General features: G+C 42.8%; 1 protein-coding gene across 7 annotated transcripts in view; it reads right to left on the reverse strand.

Moving 5' to 3' along the window:
• Window positions 1–23,855, reverse strand: part of AP4B1 (adaptor related protein complex 4 subunit beta 1) — a 59,029-nt gene that overhangs the window by 22,117 nt on the left and 13,057 nt on the right. For all 7 annotated transcript variants that reach the window (XM_075615312.1, XM_075615311.1, XM_075615308.1 and 4 more), the window contains 4 exons: window positions 23,690–23,820; window positions 13,789–13,936; window positions 6,180–6,676; window positions 2,863–2,946 (listed from right to left, as the gene is read on the reverse strand). In XM_075615312.1, the coding sequence (XP_075471427.1) occupies window positions 2,863–2,946; window positions 6,180–6,676; window positions 13,789–13,936; window positions 23,690–23,820 (860 nt within the window). The remainder of the gene's footprint in view (window positions 1–2,862; window positions 2,947–6,179; window positions 6,677–13,788; window positions 13,937–23,689; window positions 23,821–23,855) is intronic.

The raw sequence follows: 23,855 nt of genomic DNA on the forward strand, positions 1-23,855 counted from the left end.
CCAATTAATTCTATCAAATGCTTTTTCAGCATCCAGTCTTAGAACCATGATTGGGATCTTTTTCGAATGTGCCAATTCAATCAAATCAACTATACACCTAGAATGATGTGTCGCCTGCCTTCCTGGAATAAATCCCACCTGATCCGGGTGAACCAGCCTGGGCAGAATCCGACTCACTCTGCTGGCTAACAGGTTAGAATAAATCTTGATGTCCAAATTTATCAAGGAGATAGGCTGATAGCTCTTACAGCTATTCGGGTCCTTCCCTTGCTTATGGATCAGGGAAATGGAAGCCTGAAGCATCTGTTCCGTGAATGAGGCCCCGTCCAAGACCGCATTATACAATTTCAGAAGATAGGCGGCAAGCGTATCTATACATTTTTATAGTATAAATTTGAGAAGTCGTCCAGGCCGGGAGCCTAAGGCCTCGGTCCTGCTGCGCTCAGTGGCGCGGGCGGCCACACGCGAGTTCCCCACCAGCAGGGGAATCCTCCCGAGCCGGTCCCCCCTGGCGGCACAGCGCACTACACGCTGTGGCGCATCAGCCGCTATGGGACACAAGAAAATGGTGATCCCTAGCGTTGACGCGTCACGTGGTGTGGCTGTGAGCCAATGGGGAGGGGAGGCTTCGGGAGGAGGAGAGGCTTCGGGGGGCGGGGAGGAGTGTGGAGTGACAGCAGCGTGAGTGCCTGTCTGTGTGTGTGTATGAGTGCCTGCCTCTGTCTGTGTGTGTGTATGTGTATGTGTGTGCCTGTGTGTGTGTGTATGAGTGTGTGTTGCTTACCATAAGCAGCTCCAGCCCAAGCCCGTGGAGGGAGGGGGGGGGGGGAAGAGTAGCGGGTCCCTCCGCTCAAGCCACGCCCCCCCTCCCTGTCAAACCTCCCACTCCCTCCCACCTCCCGATCCGGCTCCCGCTCCTTACAGACCGCATATTGCGGTCTGTGTATGTCAGCGCACCGCCTGTCTGCAGTGCGGGCGCGCTGACTCTGGGAGCGGGGCCTTAGCCTTAGACGGTTTGAGCTGCTTAATGACTTGGGTTAGCTCTTCTATTGTGAATTCCTTGGACAGTGCCTCCTCCTTCGCAACTAACCTTGGCAACCCGGCCTCAGCCAGGAAAACTTCTAGTGCCTGCTTCGTTTTAGCATTGTATATCACCTTCTCCCTGCCAAAAAGTCCCTCGTAATATTTTTTTAAAGCTGCAGTTCAGTCAATATCCTGCATGTTTGTTTGTTTTTAAAAATCAGTTCTGTAGTAAGAAAAAATACTTTTAGCATTTTCCGTTTTTAAAAAAACAACTTTGAAAGACCAATTTTCTTGTATTCTATTTTAACAGCCATTTGCTATGGCACTGCCCCTTCATGTCCTGTCACAAGCTCTGGCACACCCTCTAGCATTTGTCAGTGCAGGAATGCTCATGAATATTCATGAGCTTCCACTGCCAGTCAAGCAGATTATAAACAAATGCCAGCTTTTAATATGTCACCAAATTTCGACCTATCAATACATGGAAAACAAATTGACCTGCAGCTATACAGTTCTTTAGGTAATTAGAGATTGCACACATAAAACTATTGAAGTAAAAAAATAAATGTAAAAAAAAAAAAAAAAAGACTGAACTGCAGCTTTAATTCATCCATTATCATTTTAGGATTGGAGGTCAGCCCTCCTGTTTTACGACTAATAGATTGAATATTAAAATTGGCTTGTCTGTTTCTGAGTTTAGATGCTAGTAAGGTATCTGGCTTGTTCGGTATATCGTAAAATGTCCTCTTTGACCAAATGATTGTATTTTCCGCCTGGGAGGTTAGGCGCAAATTTTACTCAATTTTGGTATCCTTCACTTTTTGAAGCGTTTCTATCTTATGTCTCTTGTGTTCCCCCGTGAGGGTTGCTAATTTTACCTGTAGCTCTAATATATTTTTAGTTTTATCCCCGCCGCAATGCTAATGAGAGAACCTCAAAGAGTAGCTTTATGTGCTTCCCAAAGTGTTACATGTGAGCTTATGCTTCCCACATTGGGTTCGAAATAACTTTTGATCTCTTTGTCTATGGTATTTTAAGGAGGCATTCATTTAATTTCCAGTTTGCTCCAGGTCTGTGAAGGCTGAGATCCGTGCACTTCAGTTCAATTTGTGTGTGGTCAGACTATGAAATGTCATGTATCTGGGTCGCAATGACCAAAGAGACCATTCTGTTTGATACAAAAAAAAAAAAAACTATTCTGCTGGGGGTTAGAAAAAAAGGTGTTACCCCTTTCTCGAGGGGGCAACTCTCTCCATATCTCCATATGTCAGATAGCTGCACCTCTTTGAGTCCCTTGACAAGTCCCCGTGTTTCTGTTCTCCGCCTCTGGGACGATTGAGCTTACCTATCCAGATCCGGATCTAAAACCAGATTAAAATTTCCTGCTAGTATAGTGTGCCCTTTGCTAACTTTATTGAGAATGTAAAAAAAAAGATGTGAAAAACAGCGGATCAGTCTCACACCCGGCATAAACGGTTGCAATCGTCAAGCATTGGTCCCTAATTTTCCCAACCAGGATCAAAAATCTGCCCTCCTTATCACGCTTTACCTGTTCTACTACCAGGGGGAGTCTGTTATTAATTAGAATTGCTACACCTCTCTTTTTAGTCTGGGCGGATGTGAGGTAAAACTGCCTGAAGCTTTTATCTACTTTGGAGCACAATTTTTACTAAAATGAGTTTCTTGTAATAACAGTAGGTCAGCATAGAAAATTTAGCATTTTAATACTTTATACTTTTCAGCTACTTTTTACAACGGGTTTCCCGTAGTCTGCCTCCAAGGACACTTTTTAAAATTGCCTTTTGTATACGAAAAATATAAAGTATGGTAGGAATTTACCTGATGTGATATGCTCTTGCTTGAAATCAAGTAGTCCTGCCAAAATTTCCACACATGTCTCACTATACATTCTTGCAATGCGACCTGGAAATCAAAGAAATACACATGGAAGAGGCAAGTAATGAGGTTAATATGTTTAAATATCAACAAAGCAATTAAGGTTTTTGAACCCAGGTAAGAGGCAAAGATTGTGCTTAAAACCTTTACTCTCACTTTTTGACATCCTAATCACAAACTTTATTTGGTAGAAATATTTTTGTAAAAAATACCTGTGAGCTGCACATGCAGTTATAGGAGCAGGCCCTGGGGCTGCACATGCAGTTATAGGAGCAGGCCCTGGGGCTGCACATGCAGTTATAGGAGCAGGCCCTGGGGCTGCACATGCAGTTATAGGAGCAGGCCCTGGGGCTGCACATGCAGTTATAGGAGCAGGCCCTGGGGCTGCACATGCAGTTATAGGAGCAGGCCCTGGGGCTGCACATGCAGTTATAGGAGCAGGCCCTGGGGCTGCACATGCAGTTATAGGAGCAGGCCCTGGGGCTGCACATGCAGTTATAGGAGCAGGCCCTGGGGCTGAGGTCAGGGCACGGTCACCTGCACCACATCACGCACCACTCCATGTTAGTGCCGCTATCGGTATCGGTATAGCACTGCTCGGAGACCCCTGTTAGCCTAAAATAGCGAACCACGGAGGATGGCTCCACTGAGGTCAGGGTGAGTGGGGTCCTTTCCCTCATGTGGGCACTTGTTCGCCTGGAAGGGATTTCAACTGGGTCCAGAGATCCTTACACTCAAATAACAAGACTGATAGGGATAGCGGAGACCCCAAAGAGGGAGGAGAGGTGCGGGTGGGAGTTGAGGTGCGGGGTGGGAGGGGTTGCATAGCTTGGAAAACGTTGCAAGGCCTCAGAGGTAACTAAGCTCCTCACACAAAGACCACAATACCTGCGGGCCATAACTTATACCTTATATTCACCTCCTATCAAAACCCCAAGTAACAGTCAGCCTCTTCCCCTCAGGCTCAAGGGGCAATGACAGAGCCAAGATTTCCTCTCCACCATGACAGATTTGGTTAAGTTTGATTCTTGGAATGTGGGTGTAATTAATTCTCCAGTAAAGAGGAGAAAGGTTCTTAGTCATTTAAAGAGATTACAAGATGATATGGCCTTCTTACAGGAGACATCTTACAGACACAGAACACGTAAAACTTATCAGAGAATGAGTGCAGCCAGGGTTGTATGCATCTTACAATAGTAAAAAACAGGGGGTAGCAATTCTGTCCAAAAAAGGAAAATCATTTGTCTTAAAGAGGCAAGAAACCAACCCAGATGGGAGATGTGTAATAACATTGGTGAACATTTATGCACCTAACATATACTGAAGTGTTTTGCCACTTTAATAAGCAAATTGGCGGTAGTTCCAGGGAACTGTCTAATCTTAGGACGGCACCTAAACTCGGTGGACAACCTCTATTTGGACAGAATGTCATTTTCTATCAATAGTGGAGAGGGGAAGAGGAAAAGATCCACTAAACAACCTTTCGATATTCACTTTGTAAAAAGAAAAAAAGTATGCCTTGATTGGCACTTGGAGGGCCTTCTGTCCTTCAGAAAGGGAGTAATCCTGCTTGTCTGTGGTGCATAAAACTATGGCTAGGCTAGATTACTTTGATCACTGGTCAAAGAAGCTAAAACTGAAAAGATTCTGGTATACTATGGGTGTCTCTGATGAGAAGGTACCCATCTAAAATACTAAATAGCCCAGATTTCATGGTCCAAAACTGGTTGTCTCAGTATAAAGAAAACAACACTGCTAGAAATCCACATTCTCTTATCTTTTGCAATGCGGCCAAAGCAGTTTTAAGAAAGAAAATTATGGTATACACGAGCATTAAAAAAAAAAAGAGAGAGATTTTTGGCTTTAAATGGGATGGTTACAAAGGCATATGTCCTTTTCAAGACTACAAAGAAGGGTGGGATGACTATTTGAAGAAAAAAAAAAAAAGAGAGAACTTAACCCGATTGAGGAAATGGCGAAAAACAGCTCTGACAATTTTAAGGCGAAATTCCATCAATTTGGGAACAAGGCAGGCAAGCTCCTAATGTAACTTAAACACACCAAAGAAGACAAAAACATTTATCCCAGCGCTTAAACATAACATAGGGCCCAGGAGGACAACTGATCCAGCCAAAATTGCTGGAATTAAGGAATTGTGCCAAAAACTATACTCCCAAGGACCCCCCATTACCACTAACGAATCTAATTTTGTAACAGTCCGGGCAATATCTCACCAGTACAGAGAATCTCTAAATTTAAAAAAATCTTAAGGCACCGGGGCCTGGTGGCTACTCTGCAAAATTTTATAAAGTCCTGAACCCTCATATTTCTCGTGAACTATTACGACGAAATGTTGACCCCAGGCACTTGCCCAAAATACTTTAGTTCAGTGTATATAAAGGTCCTTCCGAAAAAGGGTAGGGATCCTTATTTGTTAAAAGGTAGACAACCAGTCAATAATATTCATAAGGTACTATTTGGCAATCCAGCATTATTATACTGGGAATCTGGCACAGGTGGCTTGGATAGTTTGACAGGGCACAAACCACCGGCTTGCTTGGAAAGTTTAGATGCTGAAAAAGTCTTCGATATGATAGCTTGGAAACATCTATACCTTGAACCGATTTGGGATCAAGGAAAGGTTTCGAACGGTTATCAAAACCTTATACAGCGACCCACTTGATGGAATTATTACCAGCTCAGGGACGTTGGATTCATTTAGTCTGCAGAGAAGCACCAGGCAAGGCAGCCCTCTTTCTCCTCTTGTTCGATATCGCATGGGAACCCCTGGCTATTGCCTTGAGGGAAATTATCACGGGTATTCAATTGGGTTCCCAAACAATTAAGTTGGCACTGTATGTGCACAATTTGATATTGTTCATCACAACCCCATATAAGACAGTCCTAGGGATTCTTAACTTAATCACACAATTTCACTCCCTTTCAGGCTATAAAATTAGTTTTTCACAAATCAGAGATCTTCTGGTTAAGGGGGCAGGACGTAGATCGATCCATTATATTTGTTATCTTGCCTCTGCAGTTACTTATTTGTATCTTGTTTAACATTTATAAATTTTGCATTACTCTGGAAACACGGAATTCATGAACTTCAGCAAAAACACAAACATCAATTTACCTGTAGATCTGAAGACATGCTCATCATACAATATATTAGATAGATTGTAAAACCTGCCAAAGCTTTTTGTTTACCATGGAATTATTACTAGAAATGCTCAGTAAATATGGGCTACAATCCTTACCTATTGCAAATATAGCTGTGTGTGCAAGTTGCACAGATACATCTGTGCAACAGACTCTGAGCTCCTCCAAAACACTGTGCACAGTCTCATCATTCACCAGCTCACACAGGATGTCTATCTTCTGGTTCTTGATGTAGTGAGGATCGTTGTAAGAGCAGAAGAACTTCTTGTAGTGGCTGCTGAAATGACCCGGCAAGCTGCGCAATATCTCTCGGACGTGGCAAAGGGCAGCAAAGCACATCTCTCTGCTCTCCGAGGTGCAGGCGGCCAGTAGAGGAGCTTTCAATCTGACCAGGACATCTGTTTGCACGTGGGGGAAGTCCTTGGCCAGGACCAAGAAAAGTTTGGTGGCTCCCATGACCACGCTGAAGTGGGTGCTCTTCAAAAAGCTGTCCAGCAGGTTGAGGATGTCAAAAATCTCCTCTTCACCCTGGGGTTTGTATCGAAGAAGAAAGACCAAAACTTCACTTTGTCCCCACTGGTCCAAATCAGCCATCCTACATTTTTTTTTTTAACAACGAAAAAAAGTAAAGTAAATTAAGACGTCAATATATTTACCGTTTTAAGAGGAAATTGAAGGAGATCTCTGCATCTTTTGACCAGCTTAATTTGGTTATAGAAATTATTTGTATGAAACTGGTGTATTGTTCAACTACATTTTAGGAAGTTTTGATGGTAAGTAGGAAGAGGTCACTGTGGCCATACTGGGCATCTGGTATTGTTTTTTCAAAATACTGGACTTTGCACGGCAGGTTAGCACAGCAAGGAGAAACTGAAAAGACAAATCCGAGCCATTCATACCTCTATAGTGCAGTATTTATGTTTTGCTCAAAGAGTGCTGCTGCAGGATTTATATAAACTATATTTGGAATATAATATTCATGAGTACCATAATAACAATAATATTTTTTCCCCATATTGCTGTGCTGTACATAGCGGTTTGCAGTTTTGCACACACATTTAAGCCCCCAAGAGCTTAAAAGCACGTTGTAGGACCCCAAATCTTTAAAAATTTGATAAATACCACTTTCATAAGCTGCTATGTTATGGGTCGTACATATACAGTAGATATGTTGCAGTTTAGAGTAGACGGACTTGTGGGTCCACAATTGTCACCACATTTAAGAGTAACTTGGTAACATAGAATATTAGGTCGGAAAAAATGCATATGTTTGAGTCCAATCTTTGTTAAAATGTAATTTAAATAGGATACTCCTCTTATATGTACAGTTCTATTGATTTAGAGGAAGCAAACAGGAACCTCCAGTGACACAATTATGTCTCATGATGCACAACATTCCTTTCAAACTTCAGTAATGGCAATTAGATGTCACCCTGGATCAATGATCTTCCAATCTTTTATTGTATTCACCATATCCATGTACATTTTTCCTTTTTAAAAAGATGTCCATCACTTTCTTAAAGATATCTACTGTATCTTCTATCACAGTCTCCATTGGTAGTATTCACATTTTTACTGCTATTCCTGTAAAAGAACCAGTTCCTTGAGTATCCAGAAACAATATGTTTCAATATTTTCTCTCTAAATGTAAAAAAAAACATTTGTAATGAACGTGATCTAATTATCTTCCTCAAACTAATTTAATCATGCTTAAAGAAAATATTTATTTTTTGTTTGTTTCTCTGAAAATGAACTACAAATTGCATTTCTTATGGTCCTCTGAATGAGGCAGTGTTTGTCAAGGTCCATTCTGTCATTATTAGAGTGCAAATAAAGATGGCTTTGTAAACTCTTGTTCAACACACATTGACCTCAGATACAAAGGAGTAGCCAGAGAAAATTCTTACAGTTATTTATTTTTCTTCTGGCCCAATCATGGCAATGAACACCTTGGGAAGTAGCTCATCCTCTCTGGGCTGAAAAGGAAAATGACAGAGCCAATAAATGTCTTGCCAGAGGTTGACCTCTAACCACACCAATAGCTACCAACTGTCGATTTAAAATGCTAGGTGCTAAGATTTTATCAAAGCTTTGTTGTAAAAACTCTAGAACTGAAGCTTGAAATGTATCTTCCTTCATTACAGGGCAAAATCATCTCCAAGCTCTGCCATATACTATTTTAGTTGACACACTTCAGGCCTTTTGTAAAATATCAATTACCTATAGTATGAGGATGGGCCCTGCTACTTTCCTTTTAGCAAACATGTGGTCAGCTTCAACAAGCGTAAATCCAAATGCAAAACCTGGCCCTGGGATATTAGATTTGGAATTATAAGCAGGTACCAAGGAGGGTGGTGAGAAAGCTGCAAGAGATCTGAAAACCATGATAATCTGGGCTAAAAAGTTGCTGTTGTACAATTACTTCAGAACCATTGGAATCAATGGAAAAGGGGGGAAAAGGCATGCCATTTGAAAATTCCATGTTAATGTCATGGCATCCAAATGATGACCATTTGCAAATCTTGAACAGAAACAGTGTATCTTCTGATTCCTTCTGGTCACCACCAGGGCGGACGGAGGTCCACATTGTCATGAGAGAGGGGATTTGGCCTGGGATTAAAGGGGTTACACCCCATTTGGCCACCCCCTACTCTCACTTGGGAAGCAGGGGGTTAACTGGACAGGGGTCCAGTAATGTGTTTTTACCTTACTTCAGTATCCAACTGTTTAATTCCCTGTATAAAATGTATTGTCTCATCCTGGTGTTTGCACGCACACATACACTAGGGGTGATGCGGGAGGGAAGGGGTTAATGTTAATTTAGTGATTATAGCCCTTTGTTCCCTTTTCCCGCATTTCAGGCTCCATTTTGCAGCCTTCCATAGGTCGCCATTGAGACTCCATGCGTTCTAATGGTAGAAGTAGCGGTTTTGGACCTGTTTTCCAGCGACGACCAGCAGGTGGCGTCCGAGAGGAGGAGCGGCGGTTTACCATTGTAAGTCAATGGGCTCATTGACTTCAATGGAGATTCCTCAACGCCGGCCTCGAGGAAAAGGTTGGCAGCCATCCAAACCGCAGACCGCAAAAGCGGACACAATGTCTTTGAAAAGAGTTTAATCACTTCGGTCAAGTTCAATGACAATTGGCGTGGTAATCTTAGGTTCTAGGGCACCTGGGAATAAAATTCTTGTTGCCCCTAGCCCCTAGGAGCCCCCACACACAACCCCCACTGGGTCCAGGAATGAGGGACCCCCGAAAGGGGTCGAGCGGAGGAGGAGGGTCGCGCCATTGACTTCAATGGCGGAGCGGAGGTCCCATTGAATTCAATGGCGGCGTGCGCTCATGCATAGTCTATGGCGGCGCCGGCCATTGATTCCAAAGGGGAAAAACCGCGTGGCGTTAAAACGGCTAAGTGTGAAATGGTGAAAAATGTAAGTCCATATCTCCGGTTCTGGAATGACCAGAGGGATGGGATTTGGGTGGCATGTAGCCAAGGTTCCAGCTTTAATGCATGACCATTCCCAGCCCTCTCCGACCAACAAGACGGAGTGTGGGCGAATGTAAGGATTTGTGGTTTTTCTCATAGACTTCAATGGCGGCAGTTTCTCCATTGAAAGTCTATGGCAGGAAACCCCATTGACGGCAACGGCGGAGCCCGCCATTCAATGGGGAAAGAGTGAAAAGCTGAGATTCATTTTTAAAGGGACGAATCCTGTATTTTAAAAATGTTTTAAAGTGCATTTCTGTATCTCCGGTTCTGGAGGTCGCAGAGAGTTGAAATTTGGCCACTATGTAGAGTCACTGTAGGCATTAAAAACTGGCAATTTTCGACCCACTCAGCCCACCAGAAGGGAACTTATTAATATGTGAAGATATTAAAATGTGTATGGTATTTTGGATCTGCTCTGAAAATGCAGACTGGTGCAAATGGTGTTGGCTCAATAAATGAGTTTTGATATGCTAAATCCGTTGTGCCCTATGTTCCTTTGTTCATATATCCAGGACTGACTGCAGGCTTTCGTTCTAACACTGGAGCACCGGTAATTGTATCATTTTTTTCAATTTTGAGGTGTGCAGCATTTCTCTCTAATATCTGAAAATGCAGACCCCGTCTGCTATGCTAATGGGTCAGGATGGGCAGCCGGATGGTTTAGCATACGCCCTCTAATCAAAGGTTAACTGCCCTGATTGTTTATACTAGGGCCAGGAACAAAGGAGTTGAGTGTTTTGCAAGTGTCCTAATTCACACCTGCAGGGGAAGAAGAATGTACTTCAAATAGATTTTGCTAGCCAGCTCGGCGCCTAGGTTTAAAGAGATGGGGTTTGAGATGGTATAAAAATGGGGCTCAGCCTATGCTCTATGTTCTTCATGCTTTTGTGATTTTCAAGATTGCTGTATGAACTGCCAGTCCAGATGTCTGACTGTTTCATCATTCCATCTTAAGTAAGTGTCTATATTTTGTTTATTATTTGTATAATCTCGTGTGTTCACCTTTTTCAAGGAATAAATTATATTTTATCATATCTCAGTCGTGTTCAGTTCAACCCAGGTATTTTTGGTGTATTATTATAGCCTGTCACAAAGTTACCGTCACACACATGTAAACTGACTTTTGGAAGATTGCAGGATCCAATGTCCACACTGCCTGACGAAGGGTGAGCCAGCTGAGGAAGTTTGCTTAAAATCCATCTGAGAATTTTAAGAGCCTTTTACTCTAAAGCCTGACTTCTAGTGCCTCCATGTTTGTTCAAACACCCTACTATAGTAGCATTGTCTGATTGGCCTAAGGATACAATCACCCAACTGTCTTTGGAAGATCGGTTTCACAACCCTTGACCAGACACCCTGTGCCATCAGAGTGCTGAGATGCACACCCCATCCTATGTTGCTGATATCCGTCCTCAAGACCTCCCATGAGGGGGCTATATTAGGTATTCTTTTGTTCATTTTGAACGGATTAGTAACACTAAATTAGTGTCCAATGAAAGCTTTATGTGAGAATCCAAGTCTTCTGTCCCAAGATGTAACTAATTCCTTCTGAAGACCTCTTGTATGCAGCCTGAATCAAGGCACTGCGTGAATGGACATTGACACATGACCAGGTGCAGTTGTATAATCTCAAAGGTTTAACGTACCTGTTTTGCTGAACATTGACCATGTATAAAAGAGATTTTGCTTTCTTGGAATGGATAGAAATACCAATTCTTGTACTGTGTCTATTTTGAAGCCTAGAAACTGTTCCCGTTGGCTTAGTACAAGATTAATTTGCTCTATGTTTAAGATTCAGCCATGATCGCTGAGAACCTAAATCACTGTTTAAGTGAAAGTATAGCTTGGCTGACGTCAAAGCTTTTATCAGCCAATCAACCAAATAGGGAATAACTGATTTCTTGCTTCCATAAAGCTGCCATGAGCTCTATAGACACCCTGGAAGTGGAGGAGAGAACAAAAAGCAAAGCTCTAAATTGAAAATGCTTTAGATCAGCGGTGCGAAAACTGGGGGGCGCTAGATTATCTGGGGGTGGTCGCAGCAGTTATAGAGGTCCTGCGCTCTCCCCCCAGGCATTTACATTAAATGACGGGGGATCGTGCAAGGCCTCTATAATACACTTACCTTCCCTTCCAGCAAAGGGTCGTCCTGGTAACCCGGCGTCAAATGACGTGACGTCACGTTACCATGGCGACGTGATGTCACATGACTCCGCGCGTCATTTGACACCGGGATCAAGCGGGGGGGGGGGAGGGGCGAGGCACCGACGAGAGCAGGCAGGGGTGCGCACAGGTTAAAGTTTGCACACAAATAGACACACCCTGGTAGGCATCTTTGAGATCCAAAGTTACCATAAAATCTCCTGGCTCCAGAACTTTATGGTTTCCATCACAAAGATGTTTAGACACGTGAGATCCAAAACGGACCTAAAAGAACCTGAAGACTTTGGCATGAAAAATATACAAGAATATGTACCTCTGGTGTTCTTCTTTTTCTGGAACCTTGATCATTTCTGCAATGTTTAAAAACCTAAAATACAAAAATATAGGGTTCCCCCTCTCCGCTCCTTATTTTTCCAATCAGTTCTGTTAATTTTTAAAAACCTATTTGACACTTGCTTTGGGGCTAGTCGCTTTGCCAGATGTGTGCAGAAAGCATATATTTTAAGAACTACTTTTCACTACCTGAAGAACCCACTTGTCTGATGTCGTCTTCTCCTATTGCTCTGAAAATGTCACCAGCCTTCCTCCCATTGGCTGGCTGATAATCGTGGCAGCAGAAATCACTATTTTTAATCAATTCAGCAAAGGAACCTCTTCTGCCTCTTGTCAACTTTGACTGATTGCCTAAACCTCAACCAGGAAACGCTATCAACTCGTCGAGGCGGGAACATATACATAGCCCCTAAATCTTCTTTAATTTTTTTTCACCAAAGGCTTTTTCTATAAAAGGTGCCAGTTCCTGCCCACACAGAGATAGCCAATCAAATTGTACTGAATTCAACTTGTTCATGAATGATGTGTCAAAAACCCAGGACTTAAGTCATAAGGCTCTTCTGGCTGCCAACGTATTTGCAAACAATCTTGCCACCTGCTTAATGTTGTCGCAAGCCGCATGACAATGTTGATAGCCATCTTTAAAAGTGCAACATTTTCATGTATACTCACCCTGGGCACTCCCGTCATTAGTTATCTTCCTAGACCTGTCAGGCTCTCAGAGCTCTTAAAAGCAACATGGACAATATTTATTATTTTTTTATCTGGCATCGGCTGTTCACATATAACACAGACTTAATGCTTGGTCTTAACAGAAGTCTACCTGGAGAGATATGCTTTCATTCTCACCATCATGTTAAGTCTCATGAATAGCTCCAGACATGGTGCTGAAAATGAGAATAGTATCCATACTATATATACCCAGTTGTAGCCATCATCCAAGAATAAGCTTCCCTTATGTAGTAACAGGGTGCAAAAAGGAATTATACCATCAGACTGAATCTGGGCTCAGGCAGACCTTAAAAAAGCAGGCAATTGCTTTGGGGCAAGGGAGAGTATTAGTATTGACTATTTCAAATCTCCTGGTATCTAAGGACACTAGTTCCTGCAGTCTCTTCTTCCCCAAAAGAAACTGTTATCCTGGTCAAACAATGAAGTAATACATCTCTCTCCCTCTCCAACCCAACACTGCAGCTAAACCCATAACGACTTCACTCCACCAGTGGTAGAGGTTACCTGGCTACCTGAAGTACCCAAACCTCGCTACAGGATGCAAGGGAAAACAACAGTTCACCACCACACAGTAAAGTCAGCAGTCTACCTACCCCATCAAGGCACCTGTTTGAGCTATAAAAAAATAAACCTAGGCAACGTCCTCCATCTTTTTAAGAGGACAAAAAACAAAACAATGGGGGGGTCTGACGGAAGCGAAGGTCTGCTATGCCTGCAAGGTTGAAGCTTTTTTCCTGTCCAGCCCAGAGTAGATGAGCTATTTCCTGCAGGTGTGCACACCCATGGGACTTCAAAGATAAGCAAACTACTCTCATGATTCAGTTTACCATGTTTACAAACTAATTTTAAAAATACTTATGTCAGATAGTGGCAAAAAAGGCAGCAATCATCCAGATGTAACTCCTTTAAAATGCCACTGCCGTTAGTACACTTTTGTCCTAGAAGTGATTGCTCCTGTGAAAGGCTAGAAGGTGGTTAGGAGAGTAAACCTGTTGAGTAGATGATGAGCAATGGGCTTGTTGATAACAACTCCTCCTTCCCTTTTTAGGATTTCTTCTAGTGCCCGCAAACAGTTCACCAAGACAATGGGGTCATGGTCTCGGAGTAGACTGTACAGCTCGTTCACCATGGACCCATCTAAACAGAAACAGAGAAAGATCGCAAAAGATCAGCTGGGCGCAACCTAAACTCTTTACCAAGAAAGTAGAGCCCTTCTATAACTTCACGGTCTGCATATTCCCACAAAGAGATAATCTGGGCACTGTAGATATATTGTAGAATCCCCATTTACTGAACAGTCAAGGCAAAATAACTGACTGGTCTATATGAACCTTTAACAAACATTTCTTCCTAGGAGCAAAGTAAATTAATAGCAGTTGCATGCTTAAGTGGTCAAATCCTTCCCTTTTAATCATACAATATTAAGTTTAAGTGGTAAGATAATTTTCTGTGCTACTTTGTAAGCAAGCTGAAATTTGGGAGAATTTCAATTCCCATAGCCCCTCAACTTGTGTGATATTGCTAAGTGTAGAGCAGAGCCTGCCCTCTACTTCCACTGGGAATGTGCCCTCGTAAACGTAAGTAATTTACTTAATTTCCAAACATAGTTACAACATGGATTTTGTGCTTTCAATTTTTTTTACATTACATGGAGCTGCACATTAAATGGGAAAATGATTGCCTTAGTAGTGCTTTTGAAGTGGGTGAATCCCTTTCAAATCCCAGGGTCAGCTTCTGCAGTGATCTTGGGCAAGTAACAGTTTATTAAGTGCCAAAACTAACAATATGAGGCAACCTGTGTCATAAAAAAAATATATATGTATATCTTTGCAAATACTGCAGGACTATATAAGAAAGGTAATCCATACTGTTTTTTGTTCTGTTTGCTTTTACAATTTTATTCAGTATTTTCATTATACAAATTAAAAAAGATAGATGTATTCTTAAACAGAAAGAGAATTAACGAGTTTTATATTTCCCACCTTATATAAATATGTTCTGTTTTCAACTTATTAGTACCCTAATAAATGTCCACATGAATTGAAATGTTGGCAATTGTTCATTTATCCTTCAAAGAACATAAATCTGATACTCCTAAGAATCTATAACAAAAGCTGTGAAGCCAATTTCACCATGAAGTAAAAAAGTTTATATGTAGAACAGGGGACATTTACCCGACGATATTTCTACAAGTTCTCCGTGGCAGTCAAAACACCTGGAATGTCTCCAAGCTGCGGTGGGACAAGAATTTCTGACTCAAGTATAAAAGTAGGCATGGTTCCTCTGTGGGTCAGTTATATTACTATCAGAGCTTCTCAAGAAAGCATAGATAAACAAAACATAGAAAACAAGAACGGGAAATATTCTGCCATGGAAAACTTGCAGAAACCAAAAATATCAGCAGGTAAATGTCCCCCTTTCTTCAGCGTCCTTCTTGACTGCCAAAAACACCTGGGATGTCCCAGATATGCAAGACGTCCAAGTAGCTGCCTTACATCTTCTGGAGATGTTTGCGACTTTTCAGCCCACAATGCAGCCATAGCTCTGGTTGAATTAACTTTGATCCCCTGCAGATCAACTTCTGCCTTTTTGTAAACCTCATAGTTTGCTAGTTTAATCTACCTGGATATAATGGCCACTAAGTGTCTTCACCTTTCCTGAGACTTTCTGATAGAACAAATAAACATAGTCTTTCTGATATTTCCAGTTCTCTGTACATATGTCTTTAATGCTCTCCGCATTCACATTGGGTAGAGCTCTCTCTTATTCATTTGCTGGATCAGGAGAGAAGGTTGGAACTATAATATCCGGATTAATATAGAAAGAGAAGACTATATTGAGTCTGAACTGTCCTCATTGCAATCTTTTCCCAGTGAACCTGGAAATATGGTTGCCTGAAAGATAAGGCATGCAATTCTTTAACTCTACGTGTCATAGTAATTGCGTCACAAATACCCCCTTGATTGTCAATAATCTCAAAGAGAAGTCATGTGAAGGTTCAAATGCTTGTTATACCAACAGCTACATTAAGGTCCCACGGGCAGCATTCCCTTCAAAAACCTATAAGTGGTATATACATATATATCGGTTGTTGAGTATTCGATAACTCAGCGGTGCGCAAACTGTGGGGCGCGACCCCCAGGGGGGGCGCGACACAGCCGACGGGGGGCGCGGGGTTTACAGAGGCCCCGCGCGCTTCCCGAAGGCACTTAAATTAAGTGCCGGGGGAGCTGCAGGGCCTCTGTAAACCTAACTTACCGTGGCTCTGGCGGCTTCCTCCCTGTGTCGCCATGGCAACGCGGCGTCAAAATGACGCTGCGAGGTCATGTGACGTCACGTTGCTATGGCAACGTGACGTCATTACGCCGGAGCGCGGGTAAGTTGGGGTTGGGAGGGGGGCGCGGGAGTGAGGGGACAGCCGGCAGGGGGGCGCAGGGAAAAAAGTTTGCGCCCCCCTGCGATAACTTACTGCATCCCCCCCCTCACTCTTTATACTCTTTTTAATGCGTTTTAATGTATTGAGCTTCCTTGGGTTGCTATAGCAACCATTTAGGAAGAGACAGCACTTCCTCTTTTGAAATAGGCAGCCATACCCCGAGTGTGCTACACATAGGATCTTTTCACGTCCCTCTTTTGGGGCCTACCTTGTAAATTGATAGCCATACTCTGAACCTGGGGAAGCAGGATCTGTCAATTGATCACAGGAGAACAGATTTATCGTCAGCTTAGATTACATTGCCTTAAAGGCAAAACACTTCTTTTGTTTTTTTTTATTAAAAACAGTGAAAATAAAATGGAAATAGCCAATGCCACTTTAGGTTAATTGATCAAGTGCCATCTGTCAATGAAAGAATGCTCGCAACACTGCTACTTGCACCTTCAAAGAGGCTGGCTTCAAATCCTTGTCAAAGCCGCCAAGTAAAAGAAATCCAAGATCTGTGGAACCCCAAAACAAAAGTTTTCCAGACCCTATAGTAGATCTTAGCTTTCACCTCTTTCCCGGACCTCATTTAATCTGACATTCCTAGGACCCCCAAGGTTTCCTTTTCAACCGCCAGGCGGCGTTGGTTGGCAGAAACTCTAGATTGGTATGCAGAACTGGGCCTTGCTTAACAATGTGAGTACCTGAGAACGTCTCTGTGGTGTGTCCACCAATAGACTCACCAGATCTGCAAAACCATGTTCTACTTTACCATGTAGGGCTATGAGAATGACATCTGCTTCACATCTTCTGCGGCTTTAAGCATAGGAAGCGGTGCAAACTGGAATTCCCACAGGTTGACATGGCCACATCACCACCTAGAGCAATACACCAGTAGCTTGTTTTCGGCCTCAGGCGCCATGAGGTCTACCAAAGGAACCCCGATCTCTGGATGATCTCCTGGAAGGTCTGAGGTCACAACTCCCATTCTCCTGGAGAATGGTTTTCTGCTGATGTAATCTGCCTGTTTTCTTCTCCTGAGATATCGGAATTGGTCGCTCTGCCTATTCCAAAATCCTTGACACGTTCTCCTTGCCTCTTGATATAGGCGACTGTGGTCATATAGTCTTACAAAATCCTTAAAGGACAACCTTTCAGACAAACTTCAAAACTCTGAATTGTGTAATGTACTGCTTGAATCTCGTAAATATTGATCAATAGCCTTCATACCATGTTGGTCCACTGACTTTGTACAAATAACGCTCTGAAATAACCTCCCCATTCTGTCCAACTTGTGTCTGTGATGGCCATGTTCCAGACAAGTGCCTGAATTGATCTACCTTTCTGCAGACTCTTCCTTGTGAAACACTTTCTCATGGACTGAAAAACAAAAATTACTTCGCATAGGACGTTGAGGAAAGGTGGCCCATGGAACCATATATGCTACTGAATTTAGAAAGCCAATTTAATGCATGAATTTGAGCCTTGTTGAATTTCTGCATTTACAATCTTCGTAATCTTGACTTAGCAGATAAAATGTGTTGAATTGGACTCCTAAAAACTGAATGTGTTGACCTGGAGAAAGACTTTTCTTTTATAGATTAACTATCCATCCATGGTCTTCCAATCTCCTCAGCATAATCTGTACATGATTTCTAGCCGTTGTGAGGATCAGGTGCAGGCTATGCTCCAGAGTTTGATCCAGACTTTTTGGCAGCTGGTGCCTCATCAGTGCCTACTGTGCAGACCCTGCCCAGAAAAGAATCTGGGCTCTGATTCTAGTATCAGCTTCTGCTATGCAACCGTTCAGCTATTGGCTGTTCTTCCTTTATAGGCTCAGCAATTGCCTCTGCAAATCGGCTGAGCATAATAGTATTTTACTTGTGACGTCGTGCTGGTCGCAAGCACACTGTTTTGCCTTGTTCTGCCTTGCTTTGCTGTACCTCGTCTTGTAGTTCCTTACCTGAACCCTGGCTATTTTCTATGACCAACCGTCTCTTTCCAACCCTCGACCACGGCTAGTGACCCCAACGATCCATACTCTCTCCAACCTTTGACCACAGCTAGTTACCCCAACGATACATACCCTCTCCTACCTCCGACCACAGCGAATCTATCTACGTTCCTTACTTCTCCAACCCTGACACCCACGACTACGAATCTGCATTCTGGACGCGACTTCGCGGCTCTAGGTCAGTGTTTCTATATCCCCACCTTGGCCTCGCGGTTCAGTCCAGTTTGTGGCGAGCACCCGTTACAGCCGTTTGTAATGAAGGGGCCCTTTATCAACCATGCGTCCAAGTACAGGATAACAAAAATCTAACTTTTTTACACATCTTGGCTAGCTGTAGCCTGGCTGAATGATAATGTCGATTGACAATGCTGGTTGTTGATACAGCATCGTATATATACACCTCCAATTAACCTATCTTATGAAAATGTGGAGCTACAGTACTGCACCGACACACTTTATTCGAGCAAATACCCAGTATGTACCTGGCAGATACCTGGAATGCGCCGCTCCTCACCTCTGACAAGCCCCGTTGTGTTTGCCTTCCCAGCCTGGGTTCATGCCTGGCTGACGGGCGGCTGATCTGTTAAATGATAATGATTAGAATTTAATAGGCTGCAATGCTTCGCGTGTCTACCAGATGGCATAAATTCATGAATTGTAATGCAGTATATATATATATACTGTGCAGTATTGCAGCCAGCGGGAATAAAATTCTTCAATCCCTGCTTGGAAAATACCTCAATGCACTCGGGCAGAAAACAGTCACAAACCTCAATACACCCGGGTATACCCGAATTCGTGGGACTAGCCGAGCTCGAATAAAGTGTGTCGCCAGTGTATGTGTCTTTTTAATTGATTGACACTAGAAAAATTTCCTTCTGCATAGCTGCCACTACATCCCTTAAGGATTTCTTCTTCAACAATTGAATATTCAGGTAATGAGTTATTCTTTTTAAATCTAGAACACCTCCTGTGGCTATAGGCACTTCAAAACAGGACAAAATCAAATCCTCGTCCTTTATGATCGTAAGGAACTGGCTGAATGGCAGCTTTGGCCAGCAACTCCTGAACTGCCTTAATTAATGCAGCTGCTTATTCTGTTTCTCTTGGAAATCTCGACTGTCTGAAAGATGGCCTCGGCATGCTTAAAAACGCCAGTGTATCCTTGTGAACTTATCTGTGATACCCACGGGTCTGATGTGGTTTGGACCCATAAGTTCAGAATCAATGTCGATCTGCTATGGACTGGGGTCGTAAACTAACCTTCAGGGGTTTGGCTTCATTATCACGACCTGGCAAGTGTTCCGTTTGGGTCTGCACCTGATCAATTATTCCAATTCCTGTTATATACACTTCTTAATCTGTAGGATTCTGCTTCTTGGAAACTGGACCTTGGTGGTCTGACAAAGGAACCCAATGACCTCATCCTCATTTGGCCTCCTTTGTTTTGAGATAGTATTCAATATTTAATCCAGGGCCTGTCCAAACAGGCAGGTTCTTTGAAGAGGTATCCACTGCCCAGGGTTTCAGCCATAATGCTCTTCTAGCAACAACTGAAAGAACTGATGCTCTAGCCACTAAACAAATGATATTCATTTAAGTGTCCCAAAGGAAATCTATAGAATCCTGCAAATTGGAGACATTTTGCAACAATCTGGATGTCCCTGCTTTGATCTTTTCTTCAAGATTGGAGAACCAAATTCTCACTGTTCTAGACATACTCCATATCTGTAACTGGCTTAAAAATAGCTTCTAGTGCCCCATATTGCTTGCACAATCCACCCTCCATACAGAGATCCATCAGTTTTTCCAAAAAATTAATGTTGTTCCTGGCTATACTTGCTATATCCACATTTACTTTCAATCAACCCTTTACGAATGTCCTAATTGAACGGGTACATACTGACAAATGTCCTGGTCATAACAAATTATCTAACAAAGCCCATTCTGTTAATTACATATTTTATTGACTCTGGAAAAGAACGACTTGATTTCCTGGGATCCAAAAAAACTTGATCCAGAATTCCTAATTTTTCCTTGGTATCCTCAATATTCAGTGTTGCTCTTACAGTCTTGTCACGGGAGACAAGGCATTTACACCTTTTATACCAGGATCATAACACTGAGCAAAACAAGTTGGTAAAATAAATTGTAATTTATTCTCCTTAAAATAGGCTAAGCACAATCAAACACAAAATACACGAGAAAGACACACTTACTGTGGGTCTGGGGCAAAAAACTGCCTATTTCAATCAGGAAAAGTTAAAGAAAAGTTTTTAGTTGACCGGGACTTGATCCCAAATGTCCTGGAACTCAAATCGGCATGAAGTTCCTGACGCCACCACTCTCTTTCTTCCAGGGATGCTGAAATCACTTGACTGGGAGTTAGTCCCAAACGTCCTGGAATTGTTTTCGGCTTGCAATCCTAGCCATGACTGCTATGTTCAATTCTCAGAATTTGGCCCCGAAAAGTGGGACTTAGAAAATTTCTCACCTTGAAATTTCTGAAGCCGGCTCGTTGCTATTTCTCCAAGAGCATCTTTTGGTTGTTTCAAATTTGCGCTGTTGTTCTGGCGCTTAGAATCTGAGCTCCGGATTGGCTGAGGGTCTCTTATAGTATTTCAGAATTCAGTCATAAAATACTATAGCCAATCCAAGCATGGGAATATTCCTACCAGCCAATCAGAGCACTGCCAGTCTAAGTGTGGATTCAGAATCTGACAAGGGCATGCGCCAACTTGGCACCTCTACCAAATGTCATGCAGAAGCCACCTGCTGAGTTAGGCTCCTCAAAGTCTGGGTTGGGGCAAATGGTGGTCCGATGACTTCCATTCACCCCAGGATGAGAGTATTTGAGCCTAACTTCGGTACCCAAATGGCTTTCACACTTGGCAACCTCTGAGGCTTTCATGTCCGGGACCTGAGCAGACTTGATGGCACCAAGCTTGGTAGTCAAATGGTCTCTAGGAACCCTGGACCTGGAAGTCGCAGCTCATTTTACTGTGCACAAGCATATAAACACTTTAAACATACTGTTTAATAAAATATATACTTTATCCCTTTCTAAGTCTTATGGTTACAGGGAATAGAATAAGAATCTTGCACTTTTCCCCCCCCCTAGCCATATTCCCCACACACTCTGTCGGACTTAAGACTTTAAAACTCCTTGCAACCTTATGTATGGTTGGAGTAGCCCCAGAACCCCTATACCGGATTTTGGGTGACCTGGGCATCCCCTCTTATACTAGGGACCCTTTTACCATTCCAGGGATACCACACATCCCTATGCCCCATTTACCTTTCTGGTCTATGCTGAAGCAGGGAATCCTAGCGGTGAGTCGCGCAAGCGTTTTCAATAGGAGATTTTGCCAGAGCAATGTGTCTTGATGTATCCGAGAATCCGTCCTGATTCCCAGGTACATTTTTGGGGTATACAACAACTCTGAAACCCAGCTAGCTAGACACATTCTAACAAGACTTTCTCCGTAACCCCCCCCCCCTCCCCCTCCTTGAAACTCATAGTCTAGCAATCTGTTTGTTGGCACTCCTGGAAAGGTAAAAACACCAAAAAAATCTTTATCGCACATTTTTACAGAATGCATTAACAATCACTGGGCTCAAGAACCGACACTCCCAAACACCAATACATGGATCAGAGGTAACCAGACGGGCTTAACCTTTAGTGTTGAGCCTGGTTACCCCCTCACCGTCACAAGTCTTGATTAATTTATCAATATAATTGAACTTGAAAGCTCCTGGAATCATGTATTTTTCATTCTTCATATGTGAAACAAATCAGATAGACTCGCTTGATGCTGATATTCCACCATACTGTCATAGTCCAAATCCACTGAAGTCTGATCTGGAATTCTACAGATTTCCTTGATGGGCCTTCGTCTTCTCAAAGAATTGGAGTAGAGACATCTTCATCCAATTAATAACATTATTCAAACGGAAGGACCTTCCTCCTAAGTCACCGTCTGTATACACTCATCACAGAACTTATTTTAAGAAGATGCTGGTAACAAGCTGCACAAAACTTTGGTTTGTAATAGGTTTCATTTGGCTCAACAAGCTGCCCATCCTGCACTGCTTACTCCACTTTAGCCTCCCCAGAAACACTTAGAAATTCTCTGCCAGCATATCCAGAGCTCTAAAGGCTGAATGGAAATGTCTGCTGCTATATGATGCTACACCAAAGAGTCTTACTAAGGACCTGGGTCCTGACTGCAGGACACAGGACACACAAACACACAGAGCGCAAATGCTCAAATGCTTTTTTATTGATCTTATACTATACTTTTATGCTGATCTCTAGTGCACTCTGTGTGTCCTTTTCTTTCGTCCTTGGATATCTTCGGTGTGAGGTATCTACATGAGCTTTGGAGTACTCCGACACAAAAGTTGCAAGAAGAATATGCCTCTATGCCACGATTTCAGAAGCACAAGTGCGGTTTTCTTCCATATTCACTGAAAGTTCCCATGGTTTCCTCCGTCTGCCTGGAAGTAAGCGGTTGCGGTATGTAATGTCACCCCGAAGAGCGCTTTGATGGTGCCTAGAGAGCAGCCTTTCCAGATAGAAATGGGTAACTTCTCCCTCTCAGACAAAGGTGGCTAGATTGTGGCCTAAAACGGAAGTGACTCCTTCCCCAACTATGGTAGGACAACAAAAACGGAGCCACAGAGGAACTACGCTTCCTTTATACCAGAGTCAGAAACTCTTGTTCTACCCCAGTTTGAAGGAGGAATTATTCCAGGTGTTTTGACTTTCATGGAGGATGCTGAAGAAAATAAGCTGATTTCTTGATATTTCATCAAACTGCATTGATTCCAAGAGCTATTTTAGGGAAACTGAAGATAGTCGGTGCATTATTCAACTAAATGTTAAGACATTTTCATGAAGAGTCGGCCAGTGTGGTTATATCGGCCATCTAAAATGTGGGTGTACCTTGAATTGCGCTTTCAAAATACTGAACTTGGCATAGCTGATTAGCAAAGCAGGGAGAAATCAAGACAAATTAGAGCCCCACATCATGCATTCCCCTACACCTGGGTAACCAAGTTTAATTTAGGAGCCCGTTTCATGCTTTGCATATTCTGTATTAATTTTGACTATTATCCACATATCATAATAATAATATTCCTTCTTGCATAGCTCTGACTGACAGTACCATACATAGAATCCTGCAGGTACAAAAAGCCTTTCCCATGAAAAGCTTGCAATCTACTGTACTGTAGTTTTGATTTTTGAGGCACAAAGAGATCAAGTGATTTGCACAGAGCTACAAGGAGGGCAGACACTGGGATCCAAACCAGGTCCCTCCCTGCAAGGGCAGTGTTCTTACATCTAAGCTACTCCTTCAGACCAATCAAAAAAAACAAATTCAACTTCAAATGAACAAATGAGCATTTAATTCTAGAAATAAATGTGTCTAATAGCACAACCAGGACTCACCAACTTCCACATCTCCTTGCTGTGCATGCATTTTTGCGCATCCCAACACTGCCACTCTCCTCACGTAGGAAGCTTTGTCTGTGAGGCCATTGAGAACGGGCTGCTGTATGTACTCATGGATTCCTGGCATTCTAGGAAAGAAAGCATGGCAAGTGTGGTTGTAAGG

This window comes from Ascaphus truei, chromosome 9 (assembly GCF_040206685.1).
Source record: "Ascaphus truei isolate aAscTru1 chromosome 9, aAscTru1.hap1, whole genome shotgun sequence".
NCBI lineage: Eukaryota > Metazoa > Chordata > Amphibia > Anura > Ascaphidae > Ascaphus > Ascaphus truei.